A 20492-nucleotide genomic window follows, 5' to 3' on the forward strand; every position below is an offset into this window, starting at 1 on the left:
ATGGCCTTGCATTCACCTCGGCATGCTTTTGCATTCACCTCGGCATGCTTGGCATTCACCTCGGATGGTGGCCTAGGAGTCCCACATCGAAGGAAAACCCCCCCACTTTCTACCTTATAAGCTTTGAAGCGAAGGGAGTAGTGTACCACTAGTTTAGTTATTCGAATAACTATAAACTACTGGTACACTACTCCCTTCGCTTCAAAGCTTATAAGGTAGAAAGTGGGGGGGTTTTCCTTCGATGTGGGACTCCTAGGCCACCATCCGAGGTGAATGCCAAGCATGCCGAGGTGAATGCAAAAGCATGCCGAGGTGAATGCAAGGCCATTTGAGGACGGCCTAGGACGTTGCATGCATGCCTAGAACGTTCCATGCATGCCTAGGTGAGGTATAGGGTGTCAAGCCTCAAAGAGGTGAAAATCCCGACCACCCACAGTAGTATCTTGCCATTTTTTGCTGGTACCTGGCCATTCTTTGGGAGGCCTGGTCTTTGGCTTCGTTTAGACAGTCCAGGTTCAATCTTAATTGGTTTTCATTGCTTCTTTCGTCAAAAAACTCCCTTCTGGTGCTAGTGAGGCCTACTTCAACCGGGATGACTGCCTCCGTGCCGTATGTTAGGTTGAAGGGGGTTTCCCTTGTTGGTGTTCTTGTCGTCGTCCTGTAAGCCCATAAGACGCCTAGTAGTTCCTCTGGCCATGCTCCCTTTACCCCCACTAACCGGGACTTGATGGACTTAAGTAAGGTTCGGTTAGTTACTTCCGTCTGTCCGTTGGCCTGAGGATGTCCTGGCGAAGAGTATTTGTTCTTGATACCTAGGCCTAAGCAAAATGATCTGAACCTTTGGCTATCGAACTGACGACCGTTGTCAGAGATGATCGTCCTCGGGATCCCGAACCTGCAAATAATATTTTTCCAGACAAAATTTTGTACCTGAGCCTCTGTGATCGTTGCAAGAGCTTCTGCCTCAACCCATTTTGTAAAATAATCAATTGCGACCAGCAGGAACTTTACTTGTCTCTTTCCTTGTGGTAGGGGGCCTATGATATCGATTCCCCATTGCGTGAATTGCCAGGGTGAGGAAATAGTCGTCATTCTTTCTCCTGGAACTCGCTGAATATTCCCATATCTTTGGCAACTGTCACATTTCTTCACAAAATCTGATGCGTCCTGCTGCATCGTTGGCCAGAAGTAGCCTGCTTGCACGATCTTTCTGACGAGAGATCTTGACCCCATGTGGTCTCCACAAATTCCCCCGTGCACCTCCTCGAGGACGTACCTGGCCTCTTCTTCCTCTAGGCATTTCAGGTAGGGTTGAGAGAAACCTCTTCTATAAAGTTGGTCATTCAATATGGTAAATCGGGCAGCTCATTTACGGATTTTCCTGGCCTCTTCAGTGTCTGATGGTAATCGTCCATCCTTGAGGAAGGACAGAATCGGGCTCGTCCATCCTTGAGGGGTATGTACAGAGAAGTTTTGTAGTTCCTTGATGCTGGGGAGGTTTTGCTCTTATAATTTCCACCCATTGGTCGCGTCTGGAACATCTGTTGAGGCGCTCCGTGCCACTTCGTCGGCTTCTACATTCTGCTCGCGTGGGATCTGTATAAACTCTACACGATTAAAGTTGCTAATTAGTTGGTTCGTTAATTGGAGATATTTTTGCATCCTTTCTTCCTTTGCTTCGAAGTCTCCCCTGGCTTGTCCAATGACGAGTTGCGAATCACTCTTGATCACAACATTTCAGCTCCCAGTGCCTGAGCCAACCTGAGTCCTGTTAGCAGGGCCTCATATTCTGCTTCGTTATTGGTTACAGGGAATTTCAGCTGAACCCCATATTTGAGAACATTTTCCTGGGGGGAAACAATAACGACGCCTGCTCCTCCTCCTTTTTGTGTGGACGACCCATCTGTATTAATCGTCCAGATGTCTTCCCGACTTTCTTCCTGTTCGTTGATGGTGAATTCTGCTGTAAAATCTGCTAATACTTGGGCTTTTATGGCTGTACGTGGACAGTATTCGACATCAAACTGGCTAAGCTCAATTGCCCACTGCACCATTCGTCCAGCTGCTTCGGGTTTGTTCATGGCTTTCTTGATGGGTTAGTCCGTCATTACTTTGATTGGATTGGCTTGGAAGTAAGGACGAAGTTTTCTCGAGGCCACTATTAGGGCGAAGGTGATCTTTTCTATTCATGGATAACGAGCCTTAGCTCCCTGGAAGGCCTAACTAACATAATACACAGGGAGTTGTCTCTTATCTTCTTCCCTGATTAGGGCTGCACTTACGGCCGTAGCGGATACTGCCAGGTATAGGAACAGATCTTCACCCTCTTTGGACGGACTTAATAGTGGGGGATTACTCAAGTATTGCTTCAAGTCTTGGAACGCTTCCTCGCATTCCTCCGTCCAGGCAAACGCCTTCTTCAGGGTTTTGAAGAAAGGGAGGCACTTATCCGTTGCCCTAAAGACGAACCTGTTGAGGGCTGCTACTCGGCCTGTGAGTGATTGCACTTCTTTAATCGTCCTTGGTGAAGACATTTCGAGAATGGCCTTTACTTTTTCCGGATTTGCTTCAATTCCTCTTCGCGAAACCATGAACCCAAGGAACTTCCCTGAGGAAACTCCGAAATCACATTTGGAGGGATTCAACTTCATGCAGTATTGTCTGAGCGTGTTGAATGTTTCCCTGAGGTCGTCTAGGTGATCGTCCTCCTCTTTGCTCTTGACGATCATATCGTCAACGTATACTTCTACATTTCTCCCGATTTGTTTTCTGAACATTTAATTTACCAACCTCTGGGACATGGCACCTGTATTCTTCAAGCCAAAAGGCATGACTTTGTAGCAATAAAGCCCTTGGCTGGTGACAAAGGCAGTTTTTTCTTGATCTTCCTCGGCCATCTGTATCTAGTTGTATTCTGAAAATGCATCCATGAACGTTAGGAGCTTGTGCCCTGCAGTAGAGTCAACTAACTGATCAATTCTGGGCAAGGGGAAGCTATCCTTTGGACAGGCTTGGTTTAGATCGGTGAAATCAACGCACAACCTCCATTTTCCGTTTGCCTTCTTGACCATGACGACATTGGCCAACCATTCCGGATAATAAACTTCTCGAATGAAGTTAGCAGCAAGTAACTTGTTCACTTCGTCCGTCACTGCTTTGTTTCTTTCAGGAGCAAAAACCCTTCGCTTCTGTTGGACGGGCTTCTTTTCCGGGTCTACGTTTAGGCGGTGCTGGATGATATTTGCAGGAATCCCTAGCATATCTTCATGGCTCCATGCGAATACATCGAGGTTGTTTTTCAAGAAACGAATGATTAATTCCTTCGTTTTTGGGCTTAGATCCGTCCCTACTTGAGTCATCTTCGATGGATCTTCTTCGACCAACTTTACTGTTTCTAACTTCTCCATGATCTTAGGTGATTTATCCTCGATCACCCACGTATGATTTTCTTTGGATGCCAGGACCGCCTGATAACACTCCCTTGCCAAGACTTGATCCCCTCTTATTTCTCCAACCCCCTGTTCTGTTGGAAACTTTACTTTCAGGCAGTATGTGAAAGTAGCAACTTTCCACTGGTTAAGCGTAGGTCGTCCAATGATTACATTGTAAGACGAAGGGGAATCCACGACCAAAAAATTGTGTCTGTTGGTTACCTGTAAGGGATACAAACCAGCGGTTACAGTCAACGTCACAATACCCCGAGGGTACACCTTATCCCCACTGAAGCTGACGAAGGGTGATTCAAAGGGTCGAAGTCTGTTTGGGTCTACCTTTAATTGCTGAAAGGCAGACAGGTAAATGATATCTGTTGAACTTCCATTGTCTACCAAAACTCTCCTCGTGTTGAAACCTTCGATCATGATCATGATAACCAGTGGATTGTCATGAGGCTGCTTTATCCCCTTGGCATCTTCTTCCGAAAAATACATATCTTGATTCGTCCGTCGCTGCTTTGAGGGGGGTAAGCCGTGAACACTGTTTACCTGCCTTTGATATGATTTTCTGAGGGACCTGGACGACCCTCCTATGGACGGTCCCTCCACAATGGTCTTTATTTCTCCCCTTGCATTTTGTGGATAAGGTGGTTGACCTTTGCTTCTTTGGAAATCCCCTTGTTGTTCTTTCTTACCATATCTGCTGGCTTCTCCCCTTTTCACATATTTTTGAAGTTTCCCTTTCTGGATAAGTTCTTCTATCTGCTCCTTCAGATCTCGACAATCTTCCGTGTAATGCCCGTGATCTTTGTGAAAACGGCAATACTTTCTCTTATCGCGTACACTAGGTGGCGATTGGAGTGGCCTAGGCCATCTAAGGCTCTGTTCGTCCTTTATTTCCGCCAGAATCTGATCAACTGGCATTACCAGTGGTGTGAACTTCATTTGTCAAGAATTTTTATCGTCCCTTCGCCTACTCCCATCGTCATTACGTCGATCTGTTCGATCCTTTTTCTGCCCCCTTCTGTCGTCCTCTTTCTCTTTCTTCTTCTCCTTTGTTTTTTCTGTCCCGTCTATGGCTACTAGCGCATCCTCAGCGTTCATGTATTTCTGTGCTTTCAATAGCGCTTCTGCCATTGATTTGGGAGGGTTCTTTGCCAGAGAAGCTACAAAGTCTCTGGATTTTAACCCGGCTTTGAAGGTCGTGAGTTGCACCTTATCGTCTGATTCGTCCACTTCTAGCATTCCTCGTGTAAAGCGCATCACATAGGACCTTAAAGTTTCTTTTTCCCCTTGCTTGATTGTGAGCAAGTGATCGGCTGTCCTTTTTGGACGTTGTCCACCCACGAAGTGACGAATAAAAGAACTGCTTAATTGCTCGAAGTTGTCAATGGACGACGTTGGTAGTTTGGTGAACCACTCCCGGGCTGCCCCTTTTAGGGTAGTTGGGAAGGACCGGCATAGAATCTCATCAGGGGGCTGTTGGAGACCCAGCGTGGTTTTGAATGTATTTAAATGGTCTAACGGATCTTTCAATCCGTCAAAAGGTTCAAGCTGCGGTGAGCGAAACTTGGAAGGTACCGGGCATTCTTGGACTGCCGTAGTGAAAGGAGAGTCAGTTTTCCTGACAATTCTCTCCAGTCCTTGATCTGTTTTTCCCTTAATAGCGTTTCTCAACTCGTCCATCTCTTTCCTCATCTCCATGAGGAAACTCGAGTTTACTTCCTCTGGAGTGTTGGTCCTCTTCCTATGGCTGTCTCCGTCCTCATCTCTATTGACTTCTGTATGGTTATTTCCCTGTTGTAGTTGTTGCTTCATCTCTTGGTTCTGTTTAGTGAGTTCTTCCACTGTGGCTGTAAGTGCTTGAATTTGCAGGGCCAATGCAGCAGGGTCCGGGTTAGAACTGGATTCCATCTCGTTAGAATAGGAAAATATTCCTAAGCTGAATGCTCAAGAACAATGAATATCGGATGAAAGGATTCCCCACAGACGGCGCCAAACTGATGATGCTGAGATCGTCAGTCAAGATGTTCGTTCAGACAAAGACCGTCCACTGCTTGTATTAACCCTGAGGTACAGCTAAAAAGGAAGAATCACCGGTGGGGTGCTGCCCACAACGCCTCCGATGATTAAGTTAGAGACAGCTTAACAAGCAGATTAAAAGCAGAGAAAGCAAAAATGAGAATAAAGTTATGTGATTTTTCATACCCCCTCTGGATCTTGTTTATGGGTATATATAGGTTATTTTAGTGTCCTTCTAGCCATTGGCTCCGTCATTATGAGAGCATTATTGCTTGAGTCCGTAACGCTTGTACCAGGTGTTAAGTTGACCGGCGCACCTTCAACGGTATTAGTGTTTATTGCAGCTAGTCATAACGGTCGTCCTTGGTTGGGTTGCTCAGGCAGCCCCCTTCGTACTGTGATGGTAATGGGATTGTCCTTATACATCGTTCTTCTTGGATGGACGATCTTACTCATTTCTTGTACCTATCAAAGACAAAAGAAAACATTAAAATTGGTACCTTATTTTCAACTTTGATAGAAAGAAAAAAGAGGTAGAGAGTCATGTTGAGTAGAATAAAATAAGCTGATGACATGTTTGTTTAAATAGTAGAGTTTTAGGGTATGAAAAATTTACAATTTAACCCTTATCAACAAGGGGCGGGGTGGAGGTCTAAAAAATCTAAACCCATCCCCGCCCCACCCCACCCCATGGTACAAGGCTTAAATCTCACCCCATCCCTGCCCCATCACCTTTGCAGGGCTGGGAAAGCCCACATGGAGCGAAGCGAGGAGGGGTGGGTCAAGTGAGATGGGGCAAAATTGCCATCCCTACTAGCAGTGGACGACTAATTGTAGGGAGAGACGATACAATGCTCATAACGACGAGGATTTTGTAGAGCTCAAGTGAGATCTTGCTAGATCGATCTTGTTAAATCTAGTAGATCTTCCCAGATTTGGCTTTCTTCATTGGCTAAATCAGGTGGGTCAGATTTCAAATGAGTAAACCCGCCACTCAACTTGCCATCACCAAATTTTGAAAATAGAGACTCACCATCAACAGAAGTAATCACAGGATTTGATCAAGTCCAGTTTAGGTCTAGTCGAATCCCTTGAGTGGGTCGAGTTTGGAGAATTTATGGACAACCTTAATTATTATCCTAAAATGACTAAAAACAGCAATTTTGTTTCCTTTTTTTTTTTTTTTTTAAGTTTTATATATAACTTTTAATGTCATATTCAGTGTAATATCAACAATTACATTAGGCCATTTCCTATTCTTAAATCCACCACAAATAAGTCAAATTTGGATAACTTACCTACCACAGGTCCACATTTCACATCCCAATAGTGTCATAATTTTTTTTTTTAACTGTATTATTTTAATTAACAATAATCACACAATTGACCCTATTTATATAATAAGAGAGGAAAAAATAAAGAAACAAATTATTTATAATCCAAATCCCCAAAAGAACATTCCCCTTCAGGTGCAGGCATTTATAATGATCAGCCGTTCGTTCAATTCCATACATCTAATTCGTTAATTCCTCAAGGCAGGCACAATGACTGGAATACTTATACTAATCAGACGATTTACACATTGCTTGAAATTGATCTGGACCGTCATAAATCCATGATCTCCCCCTCAGCAGACACCGAATTCCCTCCAACCATCCGATCTTTGGAATCACGCCTCTTCAACTTCGCATCAGAACCGTCGAAAATCCAAGCCAACAACCCTTGTAATTGATCCGGATTCACGTACAATTTACCTCGTAACACAGCCAAGAACGTGTTCAAGAACTCAGTATAAGCTGGAACCACAAGCTTTATCGTCGATTCCTTAATCTGTTCCCTCAAATCCATGTCAGGAATTCTATAAGACCCTCTGTGCCTCTGTGAAATCTCATCGAAGCCCTTCAAAAATGCCTCCATTTTTGCTCTTGCTAAGCTTCCCAAACCCTCTTTGCTCTGCCTCTTCAAGTCTTCTTTATCCAACAGCTTCACAAGTTGTCCCCACGATTGCTTCTGATACATGTACACTGATTCCTCAGCAACAACCTTGTACTTGTTTTTCATGTACTCGTCTCCCAAAAGCTTTCCTAGCCCAGTGTTTCTCGTCCTCATGTAAATGTACCAGTACGTGTTCATTGCAAATACGTGGGGTAAGATTTTGTCTCTGTAGCTCAGCCTTTTGGTCTCGATGTTTCTATGAAGTGCATCCATGACGTTGGTAATGGCATCTTGGAGTAAATTATCGTCTGTTACAGGTTTTGATAGAATTCCCACTTTCCACATTTGCTCCGTCCAAAGAACCATGGCCATACGTGCTTTGTATGCGTCTGTGGTCAAGTATTTGAGGTAGTTAATAGCATATCGAACAAGTTTCGGTACCGAGCCATCTTGTGGTGGAGGGTAAGCATCTGAATTGCCTTCGATTTGGAGGCCAAATTCCCAAAACACTTTACTCGAACCGTGAACGAGGAGCTTTGTAAGTTCTCTAAGCCGAGTACGTATATCAGCTCCAGCTTCACCTTCGAAAGTGTCTGAGAATTGGGGCTTAAGTTTCTCCAAGGAATCGAACATGTCCAATATTTTGAACAGTTTGTGCGGCTCTTTGCTGCCCCTAGCTACGGCTTCCCCGAATCGAAAAAAGACTGCCATGATTTTCTCTGCGATCTTCACGAAGCATTGTGGCCACACCACTCCATCCATGATGTTTCCTAGAACTTGGTTGCAGAGTTTCTTTTCTGATACAAGTACTGTTTTTACTGCAAGTTCTAAGTGTTGGATCCAAAGGTTTATTGCTGTCTCTAAGGTCTCCCATTCCATGGCATCGATTTCTTCGGGTTTGTAGGTTCTTAGGTAATCTGGTTTTAGTCGCATCAGTGCTTTGGCTGCCCTTCTATATCTCACCTGTCACATAGACCAATAAGCATTAGCATTGAATTTTACATTCACTGCCCAATGGCAATGCTCTAGACAATATCTTGTCCAACTGTTGCTAGCTTGCTACATTGTAGGCAGTATCAAATGATGCCGTCTCCTCTTTGAATTTATATTCAGAAGGATAGAATTTTTGTAGTGTTTTTCAGGGGCTGTATTTTATATTCAAAAGGATGAATATAATATAATAATGTGTTTATTAGCCAGTATAGCTCAACCATATGATTTATTGTGGTATTGACTTTTTTTTTTTTTTTTTTTTGATAATCTATTGGGGTATTGACTTATTGGCTAATGCAGCTTCCTTATGTATAATTCCTGCTTTTAAGGTCACAGTTAAATTTAATTGAAAACTAAGGTACAATATCTATTAAGGAATTGTGTACTTGTGTCCTATTCTAGATATAATCGGAGTAGTATTATTATTATTTTTTGAATCAAAGCATATTTCTTAATACATGTAAACTGAATGTTCATGATGATCAAAGTTTGAATATGAACATATACTACGGATGGATATTGAGAAAATTGTTTCATGAAGAGAATGGTTCATGATCACTACAGTTTCAAATCTGAATGATAATATGAAACAAAAATAGATTGAAGTTAGGTTTTAAAGACAACTAATAAAGAATAATTAAAATACTTCTGGCGGAACCATTTCACACACCTTGACATAGATGTCAATACATATATCCAGGCAATCATTCGCAGCTAGGGTCTCTGAAATTCGTCGTAGAACTTCAACCTCCAGCTCTGTACCCAAATCAGATGCCACAATCTTGGCTTCTTTATCATCAACTTGCACCTGATCCCCTATATTTTGATGCCTTAAAAGCTGTAATGTACTCTCATGCTCGTCCTGCAAATTTAATAAAGCCTCATCAAGCAGCCCATCAAATTTCATCGCATCAACCTCATTTTCATAGAGAGCTTTGAGAGTGAACAGAGTTTCTTTGAGCCTATGTGTCCTATCCTGATCCGTGGCCTTGGTCCTGCTCAAAAACTCCACCACTTCCTGAAGCTTTTGAATCACTGGCTCTCCCTCTTGACTGATCGAATTAATCGCAGAATTCAGCTGATTAACACAGTCCACATAGTTGAGAAGTTTCTTGAGCCTTTTTTTGGGTGTTGTCTCTGCTGATAAGGTTGATGAGAGTTCGAGGAGCTTGAGCTGGAGAGAATCGGAGACTTTGAAGCTCTCGAGGAGAGCAAGAGCAGGAGTAACAGCTCGGTTGATTCGTGTATCGAGGGCTTTGGTAGCCATGGCTAAAGACTGTAAAGGAGATAATCTTCTTGATGCTGTTGAAAGAGTTCCATCTAAAAGATCAAACTTTTTGTCCATCTTTCCAAGGCTTTCTTCCATTTTGGATGATGTTTGCAACAGAGTTTTCAGATCTGAGCACGCAAAGTTTATCTGGGTAAGCTTTGTATCCTCTTCATTGAGCGCCATTAATTCTGATCTTCACGCACACTGAGACGGTGTCTACTTTGTACGTAGTATTGGGGTTGGGATATATGGTTGAGCTTGTATTATATACTCCCTCCGTCCCAATTTTTTTGTCCTGTTTGAAAAATTAAACTTTTGAAGAGAACATTATTTATTGTCTTGTCTACCTTTTAAAAATATATAAGTTTCCAAAATTACCCTTAAAAAAATTTATTAAAAAATTAAATTAGTAAATTAATAGGGGTATAATAAGAATATTAGTAAATTAATGACTTTTATTTTTAGAAACGTGACAATATTTTGGGACATCTCAAAATGAAATAGAGGACAAAAAAATGGAACCGAGGGAGTATATGATTATTGACAGACACAATGTTTTTGGAGGAAGAACAGGACATGAAGAACCACCTTAAGAGACTCGATCTCGATACACACTAAGAACAAATGGCATTTGCTTCACAGAAACGAACAAATAGCAATTGAAAAAACTAGGAATATGTAGCATGTACAGCAGGTGTGCTTTAATCCCAAATAACCAGTCCAAAACTAAGCAATCACTCACCAAAAAATTACCCTGGCATCCATAAACCGAAGTAGTCAACCATGGGCCTCAGCAAGCCTGGCCCGTTGTGCATGGAAATTATCAGTATTTCATTTAAAATATACTATTATTTAGACTTTAAAATTTATTTGAATTACTTGTAATCCATTTGAAACTAATTCTTATCAAACTTTATTGTTAATTTGAATAAATAATTTCATCAGTTTCTAAATAATTATTCATTCATTTTCAAAATATTTCATAATAATTCAATTTCATAGCTTATTTGAAAAGAATAAATGTTAAATAAATTAATTGTTTTACGTTGTCAAATTGTGTTCAACTTAAGTATGAACTTGATTGGATTTAGGTATATTTTCCCAAGGGCTTATACCTCCGAAGCCTTGGCAAGTAGCCTCACACCCCTATTATGTTAAAATCTCATTTCCCAAAAATTAACCTATAGCAAAATGGTTGCATCCTCTTATATTGTTCGTATTTTAGTTAAAAGAACAGAAGAATAGCTTTACTTGTTGCCACAAGCCCCTTGTATGGATTACAACCTCATTTAAATGATGGGGTCAATATTGCAAACTTATCATTAATTAAGAAATTTATTGTAAATTTAATTATTTAAATTATAGTATGTATATATAATTGGAATAGGACTCTTTGGGCCTACTTTTCAATTTTCAGTATTTCCAAAACAACCAAGATTAATTGGAAGAGGACTCTTTGTGTCTACTTTTCATTATTTAATTTCCAAAACAACCATGATTGTTTAGTTCAAATTGATTTTCCTAAAAATGCAAAGTAAGGATAAATTGATTAAATAAGTTTAGATTAAAATAAAAAGATAATAGGTAAAATAATTTTTGATGAAAGCAAGGAAATTAGTAGGCTGAATGTCTCGGGTGTTGATTTCAAAGTTAACTGGAATGTCCTAAAAGATAAACACAAAATCAGAGGAGATCGGGAAAGACCGGCCAAGGATCCTCCGATGAAGAAGTCAGTATTCTTAGAATTCCAATTTGTATGAAAATGTCTCTGTTTTACCTCTTCATAAGGGGATGCTTATATAGTGCACATGAAACGGTTATTTGTTTAATAACCGTTCCTATTTTCTAGGAATTCAGAGGTAACTTTCATAACTGTCATGGAAGTTATTTTATTTATACCGGTGCTCCATAACGGTTAGTTGGAAGGCTTGGCTTGTTAAAAGATCAATATGCTCATGGTCCAACAGAATTGTTCGTCCTTTATGAAGGACAAACGAGGCTACGTCCGTCCTTAATAAAGGGCGAACGAGGTTATTAGAGACGAGCATGCTTTTCATGTCCCATCTGTTCATTCATCTCTGACGGACGACCCATACGGACGAAATAGGACTTTTATTATGTGCATTTTCATTACACCATCAATTTTAATTGAGAAACATCTATTAATTATAACTTCTTCTTTTTTGATACAATCTATTAATTATAACTAAGTTCATGTATGTATGTACGGTTTTTTTTATTTTAAAAAAAAAAGGTTCCTATATGTGCATACAGTGAGTAATTTTGAACAATTAATAATAATTTTTTTATTTAAAAATGTCTTTAAGCATGCGCACAGCACGTGCATGAGGTTAATAAATAATAACTTTTTCTTTTATAATTTATAAATTGAGTAATTATGATTAAACATTAATCATGCTTTTTTATTTTTATTTTTTTTATAGAAGAAATAATAGTAAACTTTATTTATTCATAAATCTTGAAATCCTTTTTTTTTTCTCTTGAATCTAAGTATAATATTTTATTATTTTATTTAGATTTATTGTGACATATGATGAATTGATAACTTAATTTGTAAATTTTGTTGTGAATTATATTGTGTTTCTAAACTTACTCTGATTAATAATTCAATTTGTAAAGTCTTTTTATCTTAGAATAAAAAATCTGAGCTTCAAATTCCACACATGAAAAAATAAAATAAAATAAATTATGTCATAGGTTAAAAATTTATGATATCTATATTTAAAAATAAAACTAAAATAAATAAAAAATACTCAACATATTCAAGTGATGAGATGGCAGCAGAAGTTGAAACAAGCCAAATGGACCTTGATAAAAGCAGCCACGTACAAAATTTCTGGTAATTTCCAAGACGTATCGTGCTGCAACCATTACCGCCAAGTGCGTACCTTCGACCTTTGTTAGGCAAAAAAAAAAATGGCGAGCTCTCAATCTCTGCAACGAGGCCTCAATCTCAGTCGTGCTCATCGATCGGTTTTCTTATCAACTACGAGATATTTCTCTTCGGCTTCGGACGCCTTGGTGGAGGTCAAGCCCGGTGAGGTCGGCATAATTTCTGGAGTACCTGAAGAACACCTTCGAAGGAGGGTACGCTTTTCGCTTTTCCTCCCACCTCTCTGTTTATCTCACCATTCAGTTTCTTGTTTTTTTATCATTTCGTTGAGTTTCCGTTTGATTGCTGAGAAAATGTAGGATATATTAAGAGAGAATTGAATCGGAATTTTTAATTATTATTATTATTATTTTTTGGGATTATTATATTAACAATCTAACACTGAGAATTGTGTTAAGTGTGCATTTGTATAAACATTTGAAAAATGGTGTTTTGAGTTTAAAATGGGCGCTTGTGAAAAAAGTTACAACAGTTGTAATTGCAATTTTTATTTTCTCGTGGAAATGGCTGTTAGGAAAAATTAGCTTAGGTGCTTTATTGGAGCTATCCTTGAAATCATGCTGATATGGGATGGATTTTTTATTTTTTATTTCGGATGTAGCGGTTATCAGATTGCTCTTGATTTATTGTATAATTTGATATATATATATATATATATAAAATGCTATAGCAAAGGCCAAAGAGTAATGTTGTTGACCTAAAAAATAGTAGTACGTAAGAGGCACGGACACTTCATTTACACCCGTGTCGGACTAACCATTTTATATTATAATTTTTCAAAAATTGCTCGAGTCACTGTATTGTACTATGTTTGTACCCGTACCAGTGTCTGTATATGTGCTTCCTAAGTGTCTATGCTTCCTAAGTATGCTCTTGCCATGCATGGACTAAATAGAATTCATATGTAAAAGAAAGAAAAGATTTCATATATTTTATTGAAATTGAACAATAAAATAATACCAGTGAGCTCTAGCCCAAATGAAACCTCTTTCCCATAAGAGGTGAAGATTGAAGAGTAAGGTTGTGAATTCAGGAAAAAAAAAAAAAAAAAACCTAGGTGCTCTAGGAGCAATACTCCCTCCTCTCACATGAGGGATGAGCCCCACACATGGGTCCCACCATGTGGCCCACCCTCATGTGGCCCACCCCTCATGTGAGAGGAGGGAGCATTGCTCTTGAAACATGTAAAAATTATCGTGGATTCAAAACTAACTAGATGCGCATGTCAATTTACCAATAAAAAATTTGTACAACAAAATAGTTACTTTTATATATATATATATATAAATTAATTATATGATGGAAGCTTTCATGTAAGACCAGAATTTTTGTGAAGACTAAAATTTAGGTTCTATGATTAAAATAATTTAAAATAAATAATAAAAATTCTTTATTTTTTTTTTCGAACTTTAGTAATAGAATCTTAATTGATAAGATAGTGCAGTGAATGACTCTTTTATATATATATATATATATATAAGTGTTAAATGTGTAAATAAAGGAGCAAAGCTGCAAAAGGACCATCCATGTGGTACAGAGAAGAAAAAAAAGGGGGGAAAATATAAAAGGAAAAATCAGAGGGCAACCACTTGTTGCAACTGTGGTTTGTAGGACAATTTTTATTATATAATATATGATATTCATTTTTTAGTTCTGCTGTTCTGGTATTGATTTTTTTGATAAGATCCATTCTTAAATTATGAATGTCTTATCAATTTTTTTGGTGCTCTGTGAGCTGTGGTTTGTTGTTTTATAATTGACCATACAGTCAGTATATGTATAATGGTGTCAAATCCTAGTGGATCATGATATATTCTTGAGGACACCATCCAAGATGCATGGTATTGTTAACAACTTTTTACTGTTTTTCCTAGGAGATTCTTGAATTTTTTTAATTGAAAATTTTCCAGGTTACATTGCTTAATTTATGAATGCCAGGTCATAATTTACTCACCCGGCCGAACTGCTACACAACAAGGCTCTGGGAAAGTTGGGCGCTGGAAAATTAATTTTATGTCTACTCAGAAGTACGTTCTGTCCATTCATGTGGAAAATTAATTCTCTAATGAAATACCTTCCACTAAGCATCAACTAATATCTATGTTTAACATACTGGTTAGGATTTTATCAATCAAATCATTTGCATGGATAATGTGTATCTATAACAATAGCCAGTTCACCTTCATATTATCACCATTTATTCTCTGTAATCCAATTTTTCTATCATGTTTTAGGACGCTCACCTTTTATTTTTCCTCTTGCCAAAATTATCTGAAAGCAGTTCCATACTTCCGTATGACAATTGCACCAGTTCATCAAAATATATATATATATATATATGACAATTGCACCTCCATCTTGTCTCATGTGATTGGTAGAAGGGTAGGTTGTAATGTAAAGGAAGAACCTTCTCAACCTCTTATGGCTCAGACACAAAATTGGATCTCCATGAGACCTGTTGGCTTTGAGCATGAATTATAAGGCTAAAAGATCCATGGTTCAAGTACCAATGAAGAGAGAAAAATGCATACTAAATAAAAATGTATTTAGCTGTAGTAAGTACCTAAAGCTGAAGATAGTTGTGCTTAAACTGCCAGAAAATGTATTTTATGACCTTACGAGGTCTAACCTATATTCATTAATAACATGGCTAATGCCAGTTCTTTACTTAACATTGTGCAGGTGGGAAAATCCATTGATGGGTTGGACATCCACAGGGGACCCGTATGCCAATGTAGGTGAGGGAGGATTAAGTTTTGATAGTGAAGAAGCTGCAAAAGCATTTGCTGAGAAATATGGTTGGGAATACGTGGTATGTGCCTCTTTAGTCAGTAATTCCACTGGGCAGATAAATTATATCTGAATTAGATTGTCTTTGAAATGTTGATCTTGTGGATACTCTATCAAAGTATGTATGACTTTATTGACCTTTATTTCATATGTTTTTTATCTCATTAATTCTATGTTGCTTCCTCTCCCATTTCTAGTATAATCTTCCAGTAAGAAAAATTCATATGGAGTCTAAGAAGTTTTTCTATTGAAGCTTGCTTATTGATTGGATGAACTGCATCTTCACTAGACAGTTTTTTTTTTTTCTCCCTCATCTTCAGGAGCTGACACATCCCTTATGTTTGAGCAAGGATATTAACTTGTCTTTGAAAATGTATGAATTAGATTCGGTTAGACAAGAAAGAAGTAAAACTTAGGCAAAACATATTATTCAGGAACAACTCAACTAAACTGAAAACACATCACTGAGAGCACAACTCAACTCAACTCAACTAAGACTTAATCCCAATAAAATTGGAATCGGCTATGGATCCTCATCAACTTATCGGTGTTGGCCATATGTTTTTTTTTCCAAATATTCTATTCTATTTAAAATCTAATTCTCTACTGCCTTCCTATTAAACTTACCATTCTTCTTTAGTCATACACGTTATAGGGAGAATAATCGGACAATATTGTTCAAAAACTAAAACAATGGAACCTCAATTGAGAAGTTAAAGAGTACATTGACTTTTATCCATTCATGTACATGAGTTAATTTATGGACTATTTGGGTTTTACTTTCTCTCTTATTCCTGGTGACATTTGTTTATTTGAGTTGAAAAATATATCCCCCAAATACTTGATTAGGAAGTATAGTGCATCAAGACACTAATAGACAGTCTTAATTTTATATTTGAAAGTTATATAGACTTAAAATGGAAGTATATGTAAAATGCCTTCTTGTAATTAGTATATAATACTTAACTCAAATGACATTGTAATGTCCGGATTTTCTATTGTCACCTTCAGTTTGTTCCATATAATTATATAAACATCATTGACATACTTTATAATTTACTGCAGGTCAAGAAGCGTCATACGCCTATTTTAAAGGTTTGGACAACTTTCCTGGAAATGAAACAAGTAGCTATTATTTTTACATAATAACGAGAACATCAATCCACAATAGTTTTCCAAAATAATTGCTTGAATTTTCCCCCTTATCTTCTGTGTAAGTTGTAACTATCCAAGTAAATACGCACAGTTCTAAGAAAATATATTGTTTATGTTTTGGGTGCTTGTGTGCTAAGAAGCACAAGCACGGAGCCAACAATTTTTAAAAAATTAGGATATGATACGGTCAGTGGTGATATGACAATTAATTTATATATATATATATATCTTTAGGTTTTTTTTTTTTTTTTTTAAATATGGAATCATTTTAATCTTTAAAAACATATCTCAAAAAAAAAAAATTAATTAAAAATGAAAATGTAAAGTTTCCTCCCAAGACAATGAGGATACATATGCAGTAGTGCTCCTAGTGGTTACATGGATACACTGGGGTTTGAACTCTATCAACCCCTTAATAATTTTTAACGTGTATTTATTGTCTAAAGGGAAAAAAAATCAAGTAGCTCATGAACAAACTTGAACTTGTTCAACAAGAAAATGAATCAATTTGAATATGTATTCAAACTTAATGATGAGTTTAAGCTCGACTTGTGTTTATAATAAATTCAAAATAAATTGAATGTACTAATTCTCAACTTTTATTCCTATTTGATAGTATTTATATTTCTCATTCTCAAGAATGAAGAAGCATGGCATGTATATGCTTAAAAACACTTTAGAAATCTTTACAGTTTCGCTTTCCTTTTTCGGTGTTAGGTGTTAGATTTTATTTTGGCAGTTTATCAACAATTCGGGTTTCGATTTTTTTGGGGGAAAATAAATTATTTTCATTTGTTCAAACGAAGCAACCACAAATTTAAGTTTAGATTTGACTAATCTTTCCTTTTCCAGTGTTAGATTTTATTTTTGCTGTTTATCAATGGTTTGGGTTTGACTTTGGAAAAAAAAAATTGTTTATATTCATTTGTTAAATTTTATTTTCGCTGTTTATCAATGGTTTGGGTTTGGCTTTGGAAAAAAATTGTTTATGTTCATTTGTTCAAAAAAAGCAAGCTCAAATTTAAATTTAAATTTGATTATTAAACGGTAAAATTGTTTATGTTCATTTGTTCAAACGATGAAGCAATATCAAATAGTTAGTTTGGGTTCGACTTTTGGGAAAAAAAAAATAAAAAAGTAATTGTTTATGTTCATTTATTCAAACGAGACAATCTCAAATTAACAAATTTAAGTTTAAACAGTAAAATTGAAATTAACAAATTTAGTTTAAACAGTAAAATTGTTTATTCAAACGAGACAATCTCAAATTAACAAATTTAAGTTTAAACAGTAAAATTGTTTATGTTTATTTGTTCAAACAAACAAGCAATATTATACTTTTTAAGGTAAAAAGTAATAATATGTTTGTAACCACATGAGCCTAAGTTAATCAAATTGCTCTCAATTAAATTAAATATGAATAATTCTGAATATTAACTCAGCTCCAATTACTGACCTTAGATTATATTAGTGACAATAGTTTGTAGAATGAAGTTATGGATGATGGATCTGGTTTTACTACTTATTTGAACCCATAGATTATAAGTGACTGTAGTGTGTAGAAATTAGAAGGAAGTCATGGATCTGGTTTTATTTGTAGAGCATTACATGACTTAAGTCATGTTCCTTATGTTCCCCTTTTTGTAATGGGAATGAAGAATATTTTTTAGATACTGTTACGTAAGTTTTGTACTATTTGTTATGTTTTGTCCTATTTGTTATATGAACCCATTAACCTATCTTTAATTATGGGCAGCCAAAGTCATACGCTGACAACTACAAATGGAGGGGCCCACCAAAGACCGAAGCTGATTAATATGGAGTTTCCCAAAATCCTGTTTGGGTGCTTGTGAGAATGTAAGCTCATTTAACAATGCTTCTTATGCTTCTTGTTATCTGATTTTTTTTTTTTTATTTGTTGTTTATTTCACTTCACTGCAAATAATTGTAATTAACAAGCTCTATGAGATAAATACCCTCCTAGACTTGCTTCTCCGGAAATAAAATTGTAATGAACAAGTTCTATGAGATAAGACTCAATGTGTTGCTCCAATGCATAGCTCACCTACTTAAAAAGGCAACCAAAAAAAAAAAGTTCAATCTGAGTTGATAAAAAAGCTGTTATAAAACTATATTTTTCTACAGTAGTAGATAAGTTGCATTTAGTGGTAATTATGCTTGTGTAGTACAATATTTACACATTACAACTGGACTGAGAAGCCTCTCTGCTATGGGTGTGGAACCTCCATGTGAATAGATAGTCCTTGGATTCACAGGATAATCTAATCACATCACAGAAAGCATTGATTGAGCTTTTCTTCTCCCCACTTCCCCACTCTATCCTCACCCAACATGAAAACCCATTTGACGAAATTGGCAACCTTGAATCAGAAAGATGAAGCATCACCTCCCCATTGATCCTCTTGCCTGAACTGCCTCCCAATTTTCCATCACTGGTCACCATAGAATCAAGCCAGGAACATTCTGGTTGGCCCACCATCTCCTTGTAAGCCGAATTTGCCATCCTCACTTTGTTGTTTGAGTCTGATATCACTGCCGGTAAGGCCTCGGACTCGACCTCTTCCTCTACCTCTTCTGGTTTCTTAGGAACTTGAACAGCCGAGATAAAACTTCGGTCTTCATTAATGCTGCCAACGCTTATGCTAGAGCCAACTGGTCGAATTGGCTGAGGTGCAATAACATTGCTGCTGATGGGCCCTTGCAGTTGCTGCAATAGATCCTTTTCCTCTGGAATTTCAGCTACAGTGTTTAAATCTATAACCTTTTTCTCACCACAAGGTTCCATTAACTCAAGCTCTGGTGCCCCTGCTTGGTTGGGGACAGAATTAGGACATGAAAGAAGAGGAAGTGTCACTAAACTAGGAGTTGTGGTTGGCTGTACTTCCAAGCTGTTGCTAATTGCTGGTAGGTTTGGAATAGGAAACTGAGGGAGCCCATGACTATGAGCAAAACCCTGCAAAGATAGATTCTTGGCAGGGGATGATGTCAAATGACAAGGAGAAGAAAACCCAAAGACATGGGTTCTTGGTCTTTTAAGGGAGGGTGGTGTTATAGCAGACCTACCTCTCTTTCTCGTTCTGGTGGGCCTGGCTTGCAATTGTGGCCAGAGGTTCCTAAGGTAAGGAGATTGCCTGATCTTCTGAGACATGGAGGGACAGTCATTGCTTGGATCTGTGGGTGACTCAGGCTTTGGAGCTATAGGCCTGTACCTAGACATAATCTCAGCAGTTTTTGCTGTGGTGGTGTAGGGATTCAGAGTCTTGAGCATCCTGAGAGCTTTGTGTAATGTAATTGCTAAGAGCTATTGTGAGAGGGGGTTTGTTTGTGCTTTGGCTTTGTGGGGACTAGTAGTTCTACTAGTATTTTGTATTTGAAAAGAAGAAGATGGGTGTAAGATTTAAGGGTGAGAATTGACCAATGAGAGCTGGGCAACATGAAGCAAAGAGAGAGGTGAGAGTGACACTTGGAGTTGAACTGTGGGTACGTGTTTGAGAGAGTTACAGAAAAGGACGTGTGGGAATTGAGGAAGGTGAGTGGGTCCATGACCATGCATGCTTACACATAAGTAAAAATAGTACAATTTGTTTTGACAACTGTGCCTTCAGTCTCTCACGCCAATCAAGCTCCTGGCTACTAACCTTGGTGGCGCCCTATAAAACTTAAATGCCTAATGCTCTCTGTTTAGAACGCGTGTGAATTTGGCCGACATGCGTGGATACACCTATCAAAATTGTTTTGGTTGTTTTCTGTGTTTTCTGTGTTTTACTTTTCTGAGTGAATTACGATATAAGAAGTCATCATAATTGTAACCTCTTCCTCTCTATGGATCGGTTACATTTGGTGGTTCTCCACGTGTCAGTTACTTGTATTCCTATTGCATGCAACGGATGAGGAAGATTCTGATTGGAGGGTGAGCCCTTAGGGAGTGTTAAACTAAACACATACACACAAATAAAAA

The 20492-nt window shown here is 38.0% G+C and overlaps 4 protein-coding genes across 4 annotated transcripts; 1 reads left to right on the forward strand and 3 right to left on the reverse strand.

Moving 5' to 3' along the window:
* Nucleotides 1-4382: 4382 nt before the first annotated feature.
* LOC112020576 (uncharacterized) lies at nucleotides 4383-5348 on the reverse strand. Its single transcript, XM_024053129.1, has one exon. The coding sequence runs from the start codon at nucleotides 5346-5348 to the stop codon at nucleotides 4383-4385; it is 966 nt and encodes a 321-aa protein (XP_023908897.1).
* A 1480-nt stretch (nucleotides 5349-6828) lies between these two features.
* On the reverse strand, nucleotides 6829-9896 carry LOC112020573 (exocyst complex component EXO70I-like). Its single transcript, XM_065779830.1, has 2 exons — nucleotides 9055-9896; nucleotides 6829-8354 (listed from the first exon to the last, which is right to left on the reverse strand). Exons 1-2 carry the CDS (start codon nucleotides 9835-9837, stop codon nucleotides 7062-7064), a joined length of 2076 nt encoding a protein of 691 aa, XP_065635902.1. The 5' UTR covers nucleotides 9838-9896; the 3' UTR covers nucleotides 6829-7061.
* A 2669-nt stretch (nucleotides 9897-12565) lies between these two features.
* Nucleotides 12566-18566, forward strand: LOC112020587 (NADH dehydrogenase [ubiquinone] iron-sulfur protein 4, mitochondrial). Its single transcript, XM_024053141.2, has 5 exons — nucleotides 12566-12762; nucleotides 14507-14595; nucleotides 15251-15380; nucleotides 16424-16453; nucleotides 18270-18566. The coding sequence occupies exons 1-5, from the start codon at nucleotides 12592-12594 to the stop codon at nucleotides 18327-18329; spliced, it is 480 nt and encodes a 159-aa protein (XP_023908909.1). The 5' UTR covers nucleotides 12566-12591; the 3' UTR covers nucleotides 18330-18566.
* Nucleotides 18567-18615: 49 nt separating this feature from the next.
* LOC112020586 (uncharacterized) lies at nucleotides 18616-19915 on the reverse strand. Its single transcript, XM_024053140.2, has one exon. The coding sequence runs from the start codon at nucleotides 19800-19802 to the stop codon at nucleotides 18708-18710; it is 1095 nt and encodes a 364-aa protein (XP_023908908.1). The 5' UTR covers nucleotides 19803-19915; the 3' UTR covers nucleotides 18616-18707.
* Between the last annotated feature and the right edge of the window lie 577 nt (nucleotides 19916-20492).

The sequence above is a fragment of the Quercus suber genome, unplaced genomic scaffold (genome assembly GCF_002906115.3).
Source record: "Quercus suber isolate HL8 unplaced genomic scaffold, Cork oak 2.0 scaffold_13, whole genome shotgun sequence".
Classification (NCBI taxonomy): Eukaryota; Viridiplantae; Streptophyta; class Magnoliopsida; order Fagales; family Fagaceae; genus Quercus; species Quercus suber.

Coding starts and splice junctions, on each gene's coding strand:
- LOC112020576 (XM_024053129.1), bottom strand. CDS start 5,348: ATGGAATCCAGTTCTAACCCGGACCCTGCTGCATTGGCCCTGCAAATT.
- LOC112020573 (XM_065779830.1), bottom strand. CDS start 9,837: ATGGCGCTCAATGAAGAGGATACAAAGCTTACCCAGATAAACTTTGCG. Junction 8,355..9,054: donor GTATTGACATCTATGTCAAG/GTGTGTGAAATG, acceptor TCTATGTGACAG/GTGAGATATAGAAGGGCAGC.
- LOC112020587 (XM_024053141.2), top strand. CDS start 12,592: ATGGCGAGCTCTCAATCTCTGCAACGAGGCCTCAATCTCAGTCGTGCT. Junction 12,763..14,506: donor AAGAACACCTTCGAAGGAGG/GTACGCTTTTCG, acceptor TATGAATGCCAG/GTCATAATTTACTCACCCGG. Junction 15,381..16,423: donor AATATGGTTGGGAATACGTG/GTATGTGCCTCT, acceptor AATTTACTGCAG/GTCAAGAAGCGTCATACGCC.
- LOC112020586 (XM_024053140.2), bottom strand. CDS start 19,802: ATGCTCAAGACTCTGAATCCCTACACCACCACAGCAAAAACTGCTGAG.